Source organism: Telopea speciosissima, chromosome 4 (genome assembly GCF_018873765.1).
Source record: "Telopea speciosissima isolate NSW1024214 ecotype Mountain lineage chromosome 4, Tspe_v1, whole genome shotgun sequence".
In the NCBI taxonomy this organism is placed as follows: domain Eukaryota; kingdom Viridiplantae; phylum Streptophyta; class Magnoliopsida; order Proteales; family Proteaceae; genus Telopea; species Telopea speciosissima.
The window spans coordinates 10,836,569-10,856,397 of record NC_057919.1 but is presented as its reverse complement, the minus strand read 5'-3'; the positions used below and the strand labels follow the sequence as shown (position 1 = coordinate 10,856,397).

The 19,829-nt window shown below is 37.9% G+C and overlaps 2 protein-coding genes across 4 annotated transcripts in view; both read right to left on the bottom strand.

Annotated features, from left to right (window-relative positions):
* LOC122658036 (endoplasmin homolog) overlaps positions 1–19,829 on the bottom strand; it is a 42,803-nt gene that overhangs the window by 1,986 nt on the left and 20,988 nt on the right. The window contains exons 4-15 of one of the 2 annotated variants that reach the window (XM_043852888.1): positions 4,842–4,960; positions 4,236–4,359; positions 3,916–4,069; positions 3,704–3,784; positions 3,495–3,606; positions 3,245–3,371; positions 3,011–3,149; positions 1,692–1,806; positions 999–1,183; positions 674–889; positions 383–548; positions 15–156 (exon numbers count right to left, since the gene is read on the bottom strand). In XM_043852888.1, coding sequence (XP_043708823.1) covers positions 15–156; positions 383–548; positions 674–889; positions 999–1,183; positions 1,692–1,806; positions 3,011–3,149; positions 3,245–3,371; positions 3,495–3,606; positions 3,704–3,784; positions 3,916–4,069; positions 4,236–4,359; positions 4,842–4,960 — 1,680 coding nt within the window. Of the gene's footprint in view, positions 1–14; positions 157–382; positions 549–673; positions 890–998; positions 1,184–1,691; positions 1,807–3,010; positions 3,150–3,244; positions 3,372–3,494; positions 3,607–3,703; positions 3,785–3,915; positions 4,070–4,235; positions 4,360–4,841; positions 4,961–17,174; positions 17,651–19,829 lie in introns of those variants that run through there. The other variant, XM_043852889.1, reaches the window with a different exon arrangement.
* On the bottom strand, positions 7,518–13,926 carry LOC122658037 (endo-1,4-beta-xylanase 5-like). Of its 2 annotated transcripts, XM_043852891.1 has the most exons (8): positions 11,326–11,476; positions 11,178–11,218; positions 10,905–11,064; positions 9,679–9,851; positions 9,293–9,394; positions 8,975–9,121; positions 8,058–8,696; positions 7,518–7,954 (listed from the first exon to the last, which is right to left on the bottom strand). In XM_043852891.1, the coding sequence occupies exons 1-8, from the start codon at positions 11,423–11,425 to the stop codon at positions 7,619–7,621; spliced, it is 1,698 nt and encodes a 565-aa protein (XP_043708826.1). In that variant the 5' UTR covers positions 11,426–11,476; the 3' UTR covers positions 7,518–7,618. The 2 variants fall into 2 exon arrangements, with proteins under 2 accessions (XP_043708826.1, XP_043708827.1); XM_043852892.1 differs by lacking the exons at positions 9,679–9,851; positions 10,905–11,064; positions 11,178–11,218; positions 11,326–11,476 and adding an exon at positions 13,916–13,926 and having other exon boundaries at positions 9,293–9,422.

The following is a 19,829-nucleotide window of genomic DNA, read 5'->3' as shown; positions in this document are numbered from 1 at the left end:
AAACCAGATCTCACGTTTCAACTCTGAGAAGCTTTGCAAGGCGGTTTCTATTGGCAGCGTCCTCAACGATACCAAGCTTTATGGACTTTCCAAACTCATTCCAGAACTTAGCGTACTGACCTTTCTTCTCATCATTGTCACTGGACTTTTCAGCTTCTGTTAAAAGAGTGGGAAAGAGAGAATCAGATATAACTATGAGGGCAATTTTGAACTATAAAACATATAGCATTAACGAAATATTTAAAAAATTCCAATTTTTTTACCAAGTTATCTCCCTGTGTGTATGTGTGAGAGAGAGAGAGAGAGAGAGAGAGACACATACAAGAAAACATGTCACCGCCGAAAGATTAAAAAAAAAGTTCTAAGTCATCTGTCTCCATACCTTTATTGTCTTTATCATTAGCCTCATCAGGATCCTCTTCAGCAATCTTACGGATCATATCAAGAGCTTTGCGAATGAGTTTCTTTTTGATAGTCTTAAGACTGTTGTGCTGTTGAAGCATTTCTCGTGATACATTGAGTGGTAAGGTGTCAGAATCAACAAGACCCTGTTCACGATATAGAAAAGCATAACAGTGTTAGTTTCCAAATCTCAATATATCAAACCACCAAGCCTGGAAACCAGTCAATATGTTTTTCCCATTTTTGTCAAGCAATATATCAAGGATCTCACCTTCAAAAAATTCAAGTACTTGGGAAGCAGTTCATCAAATTCATCCGAGATGAAGACACGTCTAACATATAACTTCAAGTTGGCTTTGTTGGAGTTATAGTAGCTCTCATACAGATCATGAGGAGCCTTTGGAGGAACAAACAGAATAGACTTGAACTCTACATCACCTTCGGCACTAAAGTGACTCCATGCCAAGGGTTTTTCATCACCGAAGTCCTGTTCAACAAATGAATATGTCAAACTGATCAGCAATTCCTTATATGGTAAGCTCAAAACCAATACTGAACCAATAAATTACTGGTGATCTCAGAATGTGTATCTTTACCTTAGCAAGAGAGTGGTAGAATTTTGTGTATTCCTCATTTGTAACGTCCTTTGGATTCCGTAACCAAACGGCCTTCATATCATTCAAAAGCTCCCACTCATAAGTTGTTTCCTTCACTGTCTTAGTCTTTGGCTTTTTCTCAGAATCTTCCTCTTCTGCCTCTTCCTCTGAAGAGCTACTTTCAGCTGTAAACAACAATAGTCTACATGTGTGAATAAAACAAAATGGAAAATAACCCAAAAAAACAAAGGTGTTTACAAGAACATACTATTATGATGCATAGAGATGCCTGGCTAACATCATGAAGATTTGAGTACCCCAAAAAAATGGCAAAATATTGGCAAAAGTTTTTTCTAGACTTTTAGAGGTAATTTCTGCCATGTGGGAGGATGATGTGACAATTTCAACCAGATTTATAACAAGAATATGGTCTAGATTGGCCTCCTATCAGATTTCCAACTCATAGTCTCTCCCATGTATTGAAATATTCCCTTTCGTTTTTAGCCGTCCATTTCTTTTAAAGAAGTTACATGTTTTCACTGAATTATTAAACCTTTGCTTTGCCCTTAGTCAACTCCATTTTGGGTGAAACTTGACATGTGAGCAAGGGACCTTGGAGTCTACAACTAAACTAGAACTTCTTCGGGAAAAAAAAAAGATTTGCAATCAGCATAGTACGTGAGAAATACATACTTGTTTCCTCTTCTTCACTAGAGTCTTCATCTGCAGGAACCTCCACATCAACTTCTTTGCTTGCCCAGATATATATAGGGAAGTTAATAAATTCAGAGTATTTCTTCACCAATTCCTGCAGTCAGAGAAAATCATTTAAAACCTCACCCTAACAAATTGAACTACAAGAGAGCCCCATAAATGATGTAAAATAGGGAACACTGAATCATCATTCTGGAAAATAGCTTTAAGGTTTCTGTTAGCAGATCAGAGTAAACACAGGTTTGCTAGACAATCTAGTAAGCATTTTATGAAGCATAGATGCAAACACAGGTCTGCTAGACAGCCTAGTAAGCATTCTCTCAAAGCATAGATGCAATCCAAATAAAGTTTTGAGTTCATCCTATCTCGGGTTGAGAAATAGGGATTCTCCATATAACATGGAAGTGATCAGGTGCTGCTCTATTCTTCAGTTACAGATAGAACAATTTTGTACTTTTGGTAGCAAGGAATGGAAATACTAAGCCATAGTTTCATCTATGGCAAATAGATAATTCAACAGTTCCCAAATATACATTTAACAAAAAGTCCACTTCTCTACCATAAGAAAAATGTCAGCTGAGAAAGAAAATAAGCAAACTAACCAAAGAAAAACTGATAAGACAAAATCCCAATTCGAAGGCAAACAAAGAGAACAATCAATGCAAATCCAACTGCTTAGAACAGATTGAGTGGAAACATTATCAATCATCCACCAACAGTATGGACGTATGGCCAGTTTATGGAGGCAATCCATTAATGCGAGGCCCAAAAGGATAAATTCACAACAGAAAGCATCACCATTTAAAGAAAAAAAAAAAAAAAAAAGGCAAAGTAGTCAGTCAAATATAGTTTCAGCCAGGACATTAATAACCAATCATAGGGAAATGTGCTACCATAACTAGTAAGTTATAAAGTATGCATTGACAGGAAAGGTTTGACCAATTATACTACGGGTGAAAGACGTCCAAGTTTTTCCTTCAATCCTCCTTTTATTACTATCGCTATTTGGTAAGTTCCATACGTTTGATCATCCTATCCATTTTCTTGTCAAGCAATGGTACAGATATTTTTTTATAGAAAAAAATAAAAGAATGAAGGGAGAACAAAAGTGTTGGGAAGGAAGAAAAGTGGAGGCTACGAAGACATAGTTGAGAACTACAAGTTCCAGCCAAATAATATATAGGGAAACTTTACGAAATCAGACGGGTGGCTCACCAGTCTTCACACAAGCACTTGATAATAATTATTGATGACAGTTCAGGAAGCAAGACAAATAAACAAAGAGTAAGTACACTCACTTTTAGTTTGTCTTCCTCTAAATACTCCTGGGCTTCCTCTCTAAGATGCAATCTGATCTCAGTTCCACGTCCTAATGGCTCATTATATTCATCTTCAGAGATTGCAAATGCCCCGTCAGCCTTTGACTCCCAAATATACCTGAAATTCAGAAAGAGAAGTTGGAACAATATCTCTTCCCACAAGACGGGGTGGGGATGTACACCTTGAGAAATTAAATGCCCTGAAAGCCGTACTGTTTGTCATCATTGTGTTTGCTAATGACTTCGACATAGTCTGCAACAAGATATACAGAGTAAAACCCAACTCCAAACTGTCCAATGAGATTGAGGTCACCGCTTGTCTGCATTTTCTCAACGAATGCTGCAAAGCAAAATACTATTCAATGACAACAAATTCAACTAAGAAAAAATTAAGCAAAAGCTAAATTCTGTTGCCATGAAAATGTTCCTGTGTCTCAATATCTTGAACAATTAAGAATGGTACCTGAAGTTCCAGACTTTGCTATGGTTCCCAAGTTTTTGATGAGATCCTCTTTTGTCATTCCTATACCTCTGTCACGAATAGAAATCACTTTCTTTTCCTTGTCTAATTTAATCTGCATTTTATAATATTTATATTATTTCAGAGAACATCCAAAATTCATTGAGTTCAGAATAAACAATTTCAATATTTCACCAAAGCCATTGACTGACCTCGATCTCAAGCTTTGTATTATCACCTTCACCCAAAATCTCCTTATCTGTGAGGGAAAGGAACCTGATCTTATCCAACGCCTGACATAGAATAAACGAATTCAAATAAATCACCAGCATACAGGAGCAGGAAATAAACAGATACTTAAGACAGCAATAACAATTTAGTTATTCATTGAAGTACAATAAAGGTTTTAGTAAAATCTTCGTACATCAGAAGCATTGGAGATTAGCTCCCTCAAGAAAATGTCTTTATTGCTATAAAGAGAGTTGATAAGTATATCCATGAGCCGAGAAACCTCAGCTTGAAACTCGAATTTCTCAGCATTGCTGCGAAGAGATTTCTTTGAGATTGACTCCGCCTCCCTGAACCAAATAAATTAGTTCTGTTAGAATAGGATGAACAAGAAAAAGGAACTCCATGTCCGCACATTCTAACAGATCTACAAAGAAGATACAACATCAAAAGCCCAAAAATTAAAACAGATACGTAAATACAAAGAAAATAGGTTAGAGAGGGTGGAAAGCAAACCTCTTAACAACATCCGAATCAGTAGATAATCCATTAGGAACGGCACCGATCTTATCTTCAATCTTAGGGGGGTCTACAAGCTCTTCGGATTCGCTCTCTTCCGCATTGGCATGTATGTTACGACCTAAAGAATCAGATAAATCATCACTAAACGATCCACAAAGAAAAGGCCAGATTAAGAACTCTAAAAACTTGTTATGCTTAACCTCCAAAATCCATCTGATCCTCAAATCAGTAAGTGCAGATAATTAGAGAAATATTATTGATCTTAGTTAAATGGGGAAAAAATCTTTCTATGAAATAAATCATCCCAGAACTTTACTTCCTCCAGAAACCTAATACTCCTATGGTAAAACCAGACGAATTCTGTATTTAAAAATTAATTAGATACTACTACGACATGAACAATCGCAGATCACGATCAAGGGGGGAAAAAACTGTCCTCCAATTGTAGTGCTATAAAAGTGAAAACACCAAAACACTTCCGTATCTACAAACTACTAAGTTCAAAAAAATCAGATCTGGCCCTAATCCAAGAAAAGAAGATAAATGTTCAGTAGAATCAGAGTTCTAGCGGAAGATCACTGTCAGAGGAAAAAAGAATACCTTGATCCGGAAGGAGAGAGAGAAGAAGTAACAAAAGTAGAGCAGAAGAGATAGTCCAGTTCCTCATTGTCTTCCCCGAGTCCCGAATCCCAGTGGCTTCGCCACCCAACTCAGTATCACTTCCTACTATCCTAGGGGTTAAAGCTTCGAGCTCCAATTACTTCGTTTGCGAGGTTTATATAGCGACACACCGAGGCTGGCGATACAGAGAGCTTGACTTCCATGAAACGGTAAGGGATAGCTATGCTTAATCTTGCCATAGTGGAAGATCCGACAGTGTTCATATGTTCCACTGACAGATGGCGAGTTTCTACTGGATAGCATTGTCGCCTTGACGTGGATGAGATGAGAGCAAAAGTCGTTGAATCTGGACTGTTAACTGTACATTTGATGCCTTCGTGATCTACACGCTGGAGATCAGACCCCAAACAATGGAGAAATAGTGGATGATATTATTATTATACAAAAAAGTTAGATTTTTTTTTTTTTTTTAAGTAGAAACAAAAGAATTAGAATAGAATAAATGAAATATAATACAAATAATTAGAATTAAAACAGTCATATGATCAACAGTGACATTTGCGCTTAATGTTGGACACTAAAGAGAAAGCATTTAGAAAAAATTAATATGACTGAAATGAAGATGTTGTGGTGGATTAGTGGTAAAATTAGAAAAGATAAAATAAAGAAAAAACTTGTTTTATTCCCAAATGTGACATATCATTATGTCATTATCAAAATGTGTTATTATCATGTATATTTTGCACATCTTTTAAGTATTTATGTGAAATAACATTATTTCTATCATTGGAAAAAAAAAATTGTGTACAATAATGATAATGATAAGGCAAATGTGATGTTAAATTATTTGACAGCTTAAGGGGCGGGTGTCAATAAGAAATCCCAATTATGAATAACTAAATTAAAGCAAACCTGAGAGTTGCTTCTATTCATGATAAGATGCGAGAAACTAATCAAAGGTGGTATGGACATGTGCAATGGAGGCCTTTGAATGCTCAAATACTGATAAATGTTTTATTTTAAATTTAATAAGTTAACAGCGATAGAAGTAAACCTGAAATAAACATAGGAAAAATGGTGATGGAAGACATGTATAGCTTAGGACTGGAATCTTTTATGCCTTGGAGAAATAAGATCTATGTAGTCGATCTCATTTAATGGGGACAAAGTTGAGTTAAATTTGAATTAAGTATCAAATTTAGAGTGGATTCCAATCCCGTGAAAGAGATAACAAGAAAATAATATCCAACTATGCAAAACCATTGTGAATTAATTACAATTGGATCAACCATGGGTCAAAGTCTTCCAGAGCTTATATTTCAAAAAATGACTTAATGAGAGCAAAATTGGGTTGACAACCATCTTGAACATGGTGTGGAAAATAATCTATGGAAGAGAAACCCTACTCAAAGGGTTCCATTAGATTATTGGTGATAACTCAAAAATCAATAATATGGGAGGATGCATGACTGGTTGGCCTGCCAACTCACTTGAATATCAATAAGGCTATGTTTGGAAGCCATGAAAAGAAAAATAAAATGAGACAAAATTCATGATGACATAATGATTAATTTATGGGTTTATCTCTCTTCAAATTTAATATGAATATTTTCTATAGTTTTCTTGACATCCAAACATAGTGGTTTTATACCTCTTGAGGATCCCTTTAAAGGCCCACCATATCTTGAAAATTCCTCTTAGTCTTTTTAGGGGACAAGATAAACTCGTTTGGACCTCTAGCAAAGAGCCAAAATGGCTTTTTTTTTTTTTTAATTAAAAGTGTTTATCATATTGAAAGGACGCCAAAGCCAAAACCTTTGGAACAGAATATGGAGAATCAGCAAACAACAGCTAGTTCGGTTGGGTGGTGGCATTGCTAGTTGGAGCATGTTCCCCTGGAAGTCATGAGTTTGACTCTCTAGGTTTGCATTTGTGCCATAAAGGCACTTTTCCCCCTCCCCCTCCCCCCGGTTGTAGATTGTAGTTGGCCTATGGGCCTTGTATAGGATTGACCAAAAATAAAAAAAATTAAAATAAAATAAAATATGAAGAATCAAAGCATCACAAAAAAATAAAGAACTTCATATGGAGATTTTGTAAGGAAACTGTTGCACTGGGAGAAAATCTCCTTAAGAGGAGAGCTCGGGTTGATTCATAGTGCCCTAATTGTAACAAAGACAAGGAGACTACACTTCGTGTTACCCTTCTCTGTCCCTTGGCTAGAGCAGTGTGATTCATCTACCGTCTGGAGCTCAAGTAGAGAGTGATTCTTTGGAAATCATCAATGCTTTGAAGCACGGCAACCTTGATCACTCTTTTATTTTCTTACATTTCCCATGTGTAAGGGGCAATTATTATCGCTCTCCTATACTTAGCTAAAATTTCTTTACATTAAATTTTTTTCCGCTTTCCCCCAAAAAAATAAACTTTCACCTCTCCTTCTCCCCTAGTGTTATAAAATTGTTCAAATTACCTTAAGAATGATAAACCCAAGTACCCAACAAAAGAATTTGGACTATGCCTGGGCTTTTTAGAGAACCACCACCAATGGGCTTTCGTTGGTCCGGCCCAACCCATTTGCAATTATAGTTAAACCAGAGCCCTAAAAAAAGGCAAAATATGAATTCCAAACTCCTCAATCAATAGTGTGTTCTATGACCTTCAAGGGTGTCAATACATGCCTTGTTTCTCAATTTAGATTACATGAATCCATTACAGTTTTCTCTCCAGAAGAACATGAAAAAGGAAGCAGGAGTTCATAGTTGAATGCTAAAATGTTTAGTTTCATCTCCTCGACTTACTGAGAATGTTGCATTTGCAGATTTATCACCATATCTGGCATATACTTTGTATTCTCCTAAGAACCCATAAAAGCTATATGAACCATGTTCATCTGTCTGACCCTCTAGCTCCCCAGTTTGCCATTCTGTAAGGAGCTTATCAACCACATCACCTACAGGTAAATTGTTGAGATCATTATCTGTGAGACACATTTGATAGCACCCATTAGAATGAAGGGCTGTCCAAAGCATGATTCCTGTCACAGAATGATGAGAAAACCCTTCTCTCATGACTTCTTCAAGATAAATAGCCTGTAAAGGACATCAACAATGACAGGACAGGACATCAATCAAAGGGAATTGTACTTCTCATCATCTATAGTTTACAACAAATTACAGATCTATCTATTATTACCTGTGTTTGCTTTTCTATGGCCTTGCTAATGTCAATTTCTGTGAGCCAAATAGGAAGGCCTAAAGTAGCCAACTTGTCCAAAACAGCTCTCATAAGAGGAATGTTGGGTACTGTGAAATGGCCCTCTAGGCCAATTCCAGCCATTCTTGCACCTCCTCTTTGGAGTTCTCTTAGTCTTGAAATGTATTCATCTACTGTAGAATTAACATCAGCACAAGTCTCCACCACATTAAAATCATTCATGAACAAAGTAGCTAGTGGATCTGATTGGTGTGCAATTTGAAAGAAGTGTAAGGTGGCATTGCGGCCAAGCCTTTGTTCATAGAAATCAAAGTGAAGCATTTCATTGCTGACATCCCAATGTATGAATTCCCCTCTGTATTTGTTCATTAAGCTTTGTATACGAGATTCAACAGCCGACCTTAGTTCTTCCTTTGTTAGATTACGAACCCATGCAGGAGTGTAAATAGGGTCTTCCCAGAAGATGTTGTGACCTCTGACGATGATTTGGTTTGCCCGAACGAACTCCAACATCTGATCTGCATAGGTGTAGTTGGTCTTTCCTCGTTTAGGTTCTGTTGCGTACCATTTGAGTTCATTTTCGAAGACTGCAGCATTGAAGCGCTTGACAAACCAATTCTGTATTATGGAAAAAGATCGAGGGTGTTAGCGACTCAGGTAGAACTCAGTTAGCCTCGATTTTGTTATCATCTTGGCTCTGATACCAATTGTTACAGATTTGAGTATTCTTAAAAGCCAGCCATTAAGAAGAATATCCATAAGTCTCCACATCGGGCTATTTACATTGTTTCAATAAATTTCAGTTTCAGATTCAGGCCCATGATGTATTGATGTGGAAATCGAATTCATTTACAACATATCATTAGAATGGTTTAAGGTAGACAGATCCACCTCACCTGGTAAGGCAAGTTTCCGATGATGGTCTTGGCAATTGCAGAACCCAAGGGGAAGTCTCTGGAGCTCTGTTCCACCCTGATTGATGCTCCTTGCAACTTATTCCCTTGCGCGTCTGATACGTGCAAGGTTACAGCTCGTTTCCTTTCCTGGGCATGTTAAATTTTACTTTGTCAAACGAATCACATAAGCTTAAGGGTGTTAATTTCAAATTGAAATCATTTTTTGAAACCAAATCCAATCATTCCCTCGCCAAATCTGAAGAAAGCATGAGAAAGGTTATAAAGAGGAAGGAATGATAGCAATGAGGAGTTAGTTACATTGTGGATTTTGTATTCTTGGTTCATCCTCCATTGCTGATCAGTAAATGGTTGCAAAGAGGCACTTGCAATTGAGATATCAACCTCCCTTGCATCTGCATTCTGCAACATAAATATATAAGTGATATTCCTTTTTTGATATAGACAAAGGGATCCGACTCCTCTACTTCCGCCTGCTTGGTACTGCTGAGCGCCTCCGCACACAAGTGTGGCAGAAAGTACCGTCTTACCCCTGCTCAGGCAGGGGTAAGACTGTACATTCCACTTTACTTGTATGTGGGGCGCACACGACAGTAGGGGCAGGCAGAAGTAGAGGAGTCCGATTGCCTTGCATTTGATCCGTTTCAATCAGAAATTTTTGGAGGGCAACAGGGTAGAGTTTTTACCTGAAAAAATAGGATAGATAGATTGGATGGTGAATCCAAGACAAAGCCACCTTTGAGAAAGGACCAGCACCCACTCTTTGACACTACACTCCCAATACAGTTGTATGCCTTATGTTCTGTTGATAATGTTGCCCTTATGAGTGTAGAATCTGCACCGCTGATCTTGACCCAGACTGTTACAATAGACATAATTAAACACACGCACACACACGCATCAAACAATACCCTATGATATATGCATTTGAAACCCAGTTTCTCTTCACTCACCATGGAGATCTGAACCCTCCCTTTGATTAGTATGAGAAAGGAAATCTTGGAAGTTCAATCATAGAGTCTCATCATCAGTGGAGAAGAGATTCTAATACCCTCTAAGAAAACTTAGGCTGTGTTTGGTATGCGTTCTAGGTCCATTTCACATTCTCGAACGATAAAACAACTATTTTTACCATCTGAGAAAGCAAAATCGTCTTAGAATGCATTCTAAGAATGCATACCAAATGCTGCCTTAATCTTATGAATTGAGGTTTTTTAGGTATGGAATCTGGAACCATACATAATATTGATCCATTTGATCGACTTTGTACATACGATTTTAGGATCCTACCAATTCCCAACCTGAGTGTATAGGACAAGATGACCTAGTATGTTGGTCTCCGGTGTCTAGTATTCCATCACTTGCATAAGTGGGTTGATTCTAAAGGGTGGTTTGGGCTCTATGTCTAGAAATTTTTTTAAAGTCATGGGTATTTTGATAAATTACCTATATAGGGTTTTTGTTGTAAATTTGTAGCGAGGTTTCCTTTTCTGTACTCAATGTGAGAGAGGTGTGCGCACCAATAATGATAACTTATTCTCCATTAATAGTGAAACAGATCTCATCTCACCGCGGACATAATGATAACTTATTCTCCATTAATAGTGAAACAGATCTCATCTCACTGCGGACATAGACAATCTTACCTAAGTCTTGGTGTTTGCTGTCGGTCGTCGTTTTCTACATAGTACTGTTCCATATTGATCACTTTGTTGTACATGGACTTACAATAGATAATAACGACATGGAATTACAAACTGAACAACAGCTCAGCTCCTACACCTAAACTTGTGGATCCCATTAATTTGGTTCCTCGTGAAGTCGATTTGACCTGACGTAAAATTTTACCATGGTGAAACAAGCTACGTTGCTAATTAATTTAACGAGAAGAGAGAGAGAGAGAGAACTCAACCGGAGAAACAGTATTTGGTGCGGTGGGTGAGATTCTGCAACACCAATGCCGGCGAATAGATTCCGGTGGTTTCGAGTCCAATTTCAGTGGCGTTGTAGTTGGGAGTATAATCTTTGAGAATACCTCCGTTGTATAGTGGGCCCTCCGGCTGCGGTTTGCACTGCCAGAAGCACACATAGAATTGAATAACCAACCGACCTAATTAAGTATTTCCTCCACAACGTCCAATAAAAAAAATAGTTTTGGAAGTCTAGAAATGTTAATCTGTCGTACCTCTGTGTAAGCAGACGAATCATAGAAAGGCCCATCATCTCCTGTAACAAAACCCCACAAACAAAATTAAATTAATCAAAACCCTTAAAATGTGAAGCATGAATGGCTGAGAGAAAGAGAGAAGAGAAGGGGATGGGAATTGAAGAACCGTAAGTAGCAGCAGAGAAGGGTTTGCTGAAGAAGCCTAAGCACAGAAAGAATAGCTTGATAAGGAGAACAAGGAAACAGGAGAGTGGTTGGTCTTCCATGCTCTTCTTCCCTTGGACACTGGAAGACTAACTCAGTAGTATTATAGAGAGGACTAATATTAATCTTTATTTGAACCTTTTGTAACTAGTTAGAAAATGCTGTGGTTGAAGACTACAAGAAATGTCTCATGGAAGGGAGAGAGAGAATGGGATCACAGGGGGAACAGTGAATGGAGTTCAGCTCCAATTGAGACTCTCCCGTGCCTATGTCACATGCGGGCATGCGGGGCTTCATCAGGGAATTAAAGCCACGGGTAAACGTTCTCTACCTTTGGCGTTTTCCTCTCTCTCTCTCTCTCTCTTACATTTTTTGTACATATTTGGTCCAATCATCGATTTCAATTCCAACCCATGGCACCGGCCCACCATCCCTCTCAAATGGGCAAATGGGTTAATATATTCAGTCTCTCTTAGCTTTATTGGTCTTCCCCATTTTATTAAACTAAATGGTCCTCTAAACAGAAGGACAGAAAGGGCTTTAAGTTTCAGAAAAGGGTTTTAGGACTTTTAGGGCCCATCTCTTCATGTTTCAGAACTTTTTGGGTCTGAGTGTGTTTGGTCTGAAGTCTGATCCATATACAAACCTAGGGAGTAGTGGACTTATATGCCATACCGGCCCATACCCCTAGTGGTTTTTTCTTTTTCTTTTTTTGGTAACATACCCACACTAGTGTGTTTGGGACCATAGGTTATTCATTCTCAAATATCTATTAAGTTGGATTCGGGGGAATATGCAAGGTCGCAATTCATCAGTCTTTCAGTCCTGCCTCTTGCGTGACTATTGCTACAAGGACTTTGTGGGCCTGTGGGACAGAGTATGTTGAGAGGCTAGTTCACATTACATCACAGATATTGCCGGCCTGCCGTGGTGGTACGTGCAGGCAATTATTCAACTGTTCATTGCTTGAACTTGCACTCTACGCATGGGAGAATGGTGTGTAATGGATTGGGATCAGCTTTCCACATGAGGTGTCATCTCACATGGATCTCATCGTCGATGAGAGTGTGAATTCCGTATGCTAGAGATGAGTCATCTACCCTAAGAACAGTAAGATCCATGTAGAGTGTCCCCACGTCTAATGTGCCTACCTTGCATGAATTCTTACTGGTGTCTCATTGGCCCCTGCACCAGCCCTTGCACTAGTGTGGGGGCACATGGGCTATATATACATGAATGGGGTTTTTTATTTCACAAGGTGTGGGATGGTAATTTTGCATACTCATGTATTGGATAACAAGGCTACATAACCAGGCAACGTTTTTTTTTCTCAAAACAGAAAGAAATATAATTGACTGGACATTGATCCTTCAGGTCAACTCATCGGCTTCTTCTTCGAAATTGACATTCATTAAGGTTCTGTTTGTTTGACTGATAAAAAGGGATGGGAAACTTGTGAAGGTGGATCCCACGTGTTGTGGATTGGGTTGATAAGAAAAGGGAATAACATAATGGAATATGCATTTTATAGTGGGGTAGGATTTACTAGGAGAGAGGACATGGACTTGGAATGGGATTCTATGGAAAAAAAAGGAAATAAGAAAAAGAGAAAGATAGACTCAAAAAAAACTTTTCAATGAAAAGTGGTAAAATCCTACTAATAATTTTGAAAAGTGACTGGGGTGAAAAAAAGAGGGATGCCACCTCATCAAATAAGAATAAATTAATTTAATGAGTTTGTCTCGAAGTTTTTCACCCCATCTAACCAATGAGTCATATTTGTCATTTATGGGAAACAAGTACAAGTTTACTATTTTTTTTTACCTTTTTTTCTCCATCAAACAAACATGGCCTAAGTGAGCCTGAATATGGCCGATGGGCATATTCAGGCATATTCTTTTTCCTATTTGGAAAAAGATTCACTTCACATGCATTTTGACCATCAATTCATCTCCCACTTCTCTTTTCACAAGGGAGTTGAATGGTTGCATGTCCCCAATGGTGCATGTAGTGTAGTGCAGTATGGTACAGTTCGGAGTCTAAGTACAGAAATTCTAATAAGCACGACATCCAATGGTCCAAGCTCAATGACCTAGCTAATTTTTTTTAATTCTCAAGTTTGACATCGTTGGATGTTGCACCAGCCAGGTCTTGCCTCTACAACACTTTTAAGGAATTGGAGAAGATTTTTTTCGTGTGTGTTGGTTTTGGAGTGAGTCATGAATCTAATGCAAATATAGTGAAGTGTCATAAATTTATCAAATTTTTATTGTGTTTGATTCCTAATCGGTATGGTTGTCCAATTCCTCTCATAGGAGGTTAAAATGAGATTGAACCTCACTCGAGCAGTGTGATTGAGCAGGGGTTAGGTGACTTAGGTCGTCATTGTCAACGTTTGAGGTAGTGATTGGATACTATTCACATGACTTTTGAGTACTGTTCAAACTTTGATATTTTGTGACAGATCTCATCCAGGTAACATCAAAACACCAAACGACGAGGGTGAAAAAAACAGATGCTAATTAATTAGAATTTATAGTGATAGTGACCACTTTCAATTCGTGTTGGTACATTTCTTGGCGTTGTAGTCTGCTATGACCAAATTAAGATGTTACATCTAAGTAGCCTGTTACGGTACTAGATTACTAGCCTTGTCCTTTCTCCTTCCATTATAAATCTAAATAAGATGCATTTATTTTTGGTTTTTATTTTTTTTTGGATACAAAAAACTGTACTTATTACCAGTTTACCCTTGTACAGGTGTATCGGATTGGTATCAAAATTGGTCTCGGTTGATACCAATCCAGGCAATTTTCCCAGTCCGAGAACGAGATTACGAACATTGATCCTAATCCATCCCAGTCTATACTATGATCATGCTAATTAAGACATCTTAACCCCTACTAATCCATTCCATTCATACTGGTTCAACCTTAACTTAGGCAGAGGAAAAAATGTATTCATGATCGAGCAAGGCAAGGACAAAGTAAGCTCGAATCTTAGAATACAATTTCATAAATGGAAAAATCATGTTGTAATTAACCAAGGTTGGTGACAAAAAAAAATCGTTTAAATTTACTTTTTTGTCTAATTAGTATAATATTTTTTTAATAATGATAAATGCTATCATTTCACATGCCTATTCGAAAAACTGTGTAATTTTTATTTTTTTTTTTGGATAAACAATGTGTAACTTTTAATAATGTCATTTTCAACTTATTTTGAAAAACATTTTTTATCCATATAATAAATAACTTTTAGGAATAGAAATGAGTTTCCCTCCACTTACGGTGATTGGGATCCCATTCACCGAGGGGTGAGAGAGGGCGGGAATGGGTATCAGGAGGGTATTTTGAAACATGCAAAAATCCTAGGAGGGGTTTGTGAGTCCTAGAATGGTTGGTGAACCATCCTCTATAAGTGGAGGAAAACTTTGTCCTTGAGAATAAGGCAAAGAGCAATCAAAAGAATGCCATAACTTCTCATTTTACCATTTTGGTGACAACAAGATGCAATTGCACCCTTCAAAAATAAGTATTTCACATCATATTTTGTTAATATTGTGCTATTTTGTTACGGAAGAGGTTCTCTCGGCATTGGTATCAAAGGCTATGCTAGCGTCCCCTCTCTCTTCCTAACACTCTCTCTCCTCCCTATCACCCATTTACGAATTGTCATGTGCCCTCCTCATTTTGTTACATAGCCAGGCAATGTTATCTATTTATATTTTTGGCGGGGGAGAGGGATCCTAAACTAGATGAGGAACAGGAGATCTCAAAACCCTCGGGGGCTAGGCTAGCCCCAACTATTTGGCTTCAAACCAACTGCACTAGCAACTATCCTATAATGTTACCTATTTACTTTACTAAAAGAAAAGGTACTTAAATATTAAGATTAATGTTAGTATAAATATATACAAACAAATGCCGAAATGATGTTTCGACCACCCACTCATTGAATCATGTGAACAAATGATTCATTGTATCATGTGAACAAATGATGTGGCTATTGAATAAAGAGAACATGATCTGGATTAGCCATGTGAGAAATTTAATATCCTAATTCAATCAAATATGCTCTCATGTATTGGGATGGACACCTACACTACTCCAACTATTACTATGCACTCTCCCATCTTCTTGATTTTTCAAAACTTTATCGATACTGTTTGGATTGAAATTTGATATGTGGTCAGGGGATCTTGGGATCTACCTTTCCACAGATTTTCTATCTCAATTAAATTGGGACAATTGGGATATGGAAGTTATTTGGCAGTGCAAGAACCCTTCATAGGAAGGTAGGGGTGTGAAAGTATCACTTGTTTATTAGAAGAGAGGACAAGGATAGCACCTTCACCCTAACTAAGAAGTGAAGGTAAGCGTCGGACATATTGTACCCTCCGATTTTACCTGTTTACGGTTTACCCTAAGGAGGGGGTGCACGAGTAATTTCAAATATATTTCTGTATAAACATATCTTTTATTTTGTTATATATAAAAATGAACTCATTTGAAAGTTGTAAATAATGTGGTAAGGGTAAAGAAAAGTAGTTACAAAATCTATTATAACAGGGTTAGTTACAAATATATAGGCAATTATGTAGTGGATTATATGTTTAAATAAATAATTTTTAAGGCTATGTTTGGTTGGCAAGAAATGAATAGGGAAAAAAAAAAAATGTAATTTATTTTGAATTTGTTGAGAGAGATAGGCTGGGGTGTTACGAAAGAGCCCACTTGATAACCTTACGAGAAACAATTTCTGGTATTTTTCCGTTCTGAGAAACAGAAAAACACCTAAAAATCGCTTGATAACGAAGTATTTTTTGTGACTGTTTTTGGAAACATAAATCAAAATTTATGCTTCCTGGAAGACTTTTGACAGAACATGTTGGACATGTTCTGTCATTTCTTGGCTGAAAATTGGAAAAATGTGTCCGATAAAAACTTCTATATTCGTTCACTATGCTCTTTTGTAAAATTGGAAAAATGTGCCAAACATATCCTTCTGTTAATTTAAAAAAAAAACAAATTTTTTTGCTTGTTTCTAAGAACAGCTTTACCAAGTGGGTCAAAAATGGTTTCTTAGCACAGAAAATAAAAAAACCTATTTTACTGTTTCTCAGCACATAACCAGAACAGAAACACCCTTAAGATTATCAAGCGGGCACTAAGTTTTTCTGATGTACTTGAGCCTTGAGGGCTTAAATTTTACTCCTACGGTCTGGACTTTGAAAGGCCAGTATTGGGCTAATATCAACCAAGGCCCAGCCCAGGATTAGCTATAAGGAAAGTTAGATTAATCCAGCCAAAATTGAAAATCCTACCGAGCTCGACTATGGGACAAACAGCCAGGTATCCATGGCAGAGGTGAAAAAACTCTTGTGGCCATGAAAAATCCCAGTTCTGAAACTCCAGTCAAATGAGGTTGAGTTGAGAATAACATAAAAGAAAATTAAAAATTAGCATATAGGTTAGAGTCCAAAAAATGCAGAAGTAGCGATGGGAGGCAGAGTAGTAAAGGTAATAAAATAGACATAACTAATGAGGCGTTGTGACACATGGGGTGGGTGCAATGACCACCCTGCCCCCCTTAGTGGACTAACTTGCGACTTTGAAGTTCGAAGAAACACCCCAATACAGGACTAACTTTTATAAAGAACAACCCTTGGACCGTAGAAAGCTGAGGAATCAAGATTACAAGAGTACAAAGAGGAAAATTTCCCCCCAATATGTGTTCAAAACTACCAAGAGATCACTGGGAATAATAAACACCCATCACATCTTTGGGGGGTAATGAATCGAGTTGGTGCTGCCTAAGCTTTGTTTGATTTCTTTGAAGTAGTGTTCTTGGTCCCGTTTATCTTGGAATAGAGAGTCTTTGTTCTAATGGACAATAGAACGTCCAACCCAAACCCAACAATACATGCAATCGCCATGATAACGAACACCAGCCTGTAGCAATGGGCACCAACGCAGGTGGTGGCACCAGAAGGGGTAAGGGTTGCCTCTGCATCATACAAGAAGCCAGCGAGTAGGCCGGAGAAGAGGAAAGAACCAAGTGGTAGGTTGAGGATAAGGATGTTGTAGATGAGACCATAGTATTTCAGGCCAAAAAGATCGGAAGCTGTCGGAACTGTGACAGCAACACGAACCCCGTAGCAGAGACCAACCACGCTGGAACCAATGTAGAGTGATCCTGGCAAACCCATGGCCATTACCACGTACCCAACCGCCATTAGAATCTGAGAAGCTGCGTTCCATAGGGGTCTTGGTGTTGCGCCTCTCCTGCAAATTATAATTGACAAACAAGGTTAATAGTAGGATCAAGGAATTAATTTCCGCTTCTCTTAATTAATTAATTAATTCTTTAACAGGTCTACTCACAAGACTTGTAACTTTTGTTAAAAGAAGTAAATTTCATTGATATTCTCCAAAAGTGAATATCAAAGATCATTCGTGGTCTATTCCAAAATAGATTGCAAGAATAACATTAATCGGATTCGGGCAGGTCAATTCCCTTGACTCCGATCCGATTTTTGAAACCATGATTGTAACCCCACTTGCCCCAACCACTGATCCACAAGTCCACAACTAGGTTAACGGAAAATTGTCTCCTCCAGGTCCCTGTTCGCAGTGCCTGTAAAGGGGGGAGGAGGACCCCACTCGGGCAAAGTGTTCGGGTGGGAGTAGCGTGATCATTACGCTCTCTATTACAGGCACTGGGGGAACTAAGCCGGACAGGGAACTGGAGGAGATAATTTTCCGTTAAGGATCATTGCCCCCCCCCCCTCTTTATTATAGGCACTGGGGAAATTGAACCGGACAAGGAACTAGAGGGGACAAAGATCCCTAGATTAAACACGTATATCCAACATCTTAAGAAAATTAGATGGCCACAATGCAAAATTGACTAGTAATGAAGGAAGGAAAATAATAATATTGAGATCAATAGATGGAGGGGAGAATGTTAGGCCTCTTGGGAATGACGTCAAATTAGGATCTTTTGTTTAGATTCGGATATTTCATTATTATTACTTTTTTTTTGGGGGTCACATTGTTATTTTATTAGATTGTCAAGAGTTAAGCAATTTTCGAGTGTGGCTACACTAGCACTCCCATGAATTTATCTCTCTCTTTCTCATATGAAAAGACATCTTTGCCCCTTTATTTTTAAGAGGAGAGAGATAGACGCATGAAAATACTCACGCAAGCCACACTCCCTAACAAAAACACAACTTCCCATAAAAAATACCTTACTTAGCATTTTCAATTCCTACCCCTCACATAATCAAGACTGTCATTTTGTGTTACTTGGATAGAGATAGGTTGAATAAGAAACTTCCATTACTTTTTCGCCTACCTAATTATCCTTTTATATTTCTCACTTGTCTTCTTGTTATTTCCCACTTGCTCACTTGTCTTGATCAAGACAGTATTCTGTCTGGGAGTGCACTAGGAGTCTGTTTCTCACTCACTTGTCTTGGTATTATTTTCCACTTGTCTTGATTAAGAAAGTTTTCTGTGTTAGGTCTGTCTCTCTCCTCCCCACATGAAAACACACCTCTACGACCCAGAGAACAACAACACCCCCTTAAATATATCTAGTGATACACACCCAGGCCAGCACTCGCCCATGGAGTTCTTTTACCCATATTGCAGTATTACTTATTTATTATAAATGTTTTCCTTCAATGACGGAATTAAATTGAGGGGATAAAGATCCGTATTCTATCATGTCATTTATCTACTCAAAAATGCATGCAATCAATAAGAGCTCTTGAAAATGACATAATATTTTTAGAAATAATAAGATTTACATAAAGGGGAAATCCTGTTGTACTTACAAAAGATAAAAAAGAAATTGTAATTTTATTTTTTTGCTCTAAAGGCATTTTTCTTCGACGATGGCGTTATTCGGTCATTTCACTTGTGTGATAAAAAAACATGAAAATAATTAGAACTCTTGAAAACATTAATATCAAGGAGAAAGTTTTCTTTCTCCCACGCCACGGAGTAGGGTGGATCTGGATCATCTGCTGTCGCCTACTTGTGTTGCGGGCATTCTTCCTCACACAGGCAAAGTCGCAATGACCGCCCTACCCCACCCGAGCAGGGCTCAAGCAATGGGTAAGGCAGTCATTGCACCCCTACTTGTGAGAGGAAGCACGCCCACAACACGAGCAGGTGACACTGCGACAATAGAGAATCCAAATTGATAGTAAGGTTCACTCATCCATTTAGGGTCATTAATTCTCTAACCCTATTATACTAAGTTTTTTTTTTTTTTCTAATAAGTAATATCATACTAAGTTAATAATGCTCTCGCCATTGTTTCTGATACCTATCCCAAGAGACAAACCAGTGGACTTCTATATTCACCGTGGTGAAATTGCCTCTTACTACTAATCACTTTCAAATTATTTTTTAAAATATATATTTTTTATCCTAATCTAAAGAACTATTG

Excerpts from the sequence above, each read along its gene's own strand:
- LOC122658037 (XM_043852891.1), bottom strand. The coding sequence starts at position 11,425 with ATGGAAGACCAACCACTCTCCTGTTTCCTTGTTCTCCTTATCAAGCTA. Across the intron at positions 11,219-11,325 it reads CTTCTCTGCTGCTACTTACG|GAGATGATGGGCCTTTCTAT; the intron begins GTTCTTCAATTC and ends GTTTTGTTACAG. Across the intron at positions 11,065-11,177 it reads ATTCGTCTGCTTACACAGAG|TGCAAACCGCAGCCGGAGGG; the intron begins GTACGACAGATT and ends TGCTTCTGGCAG.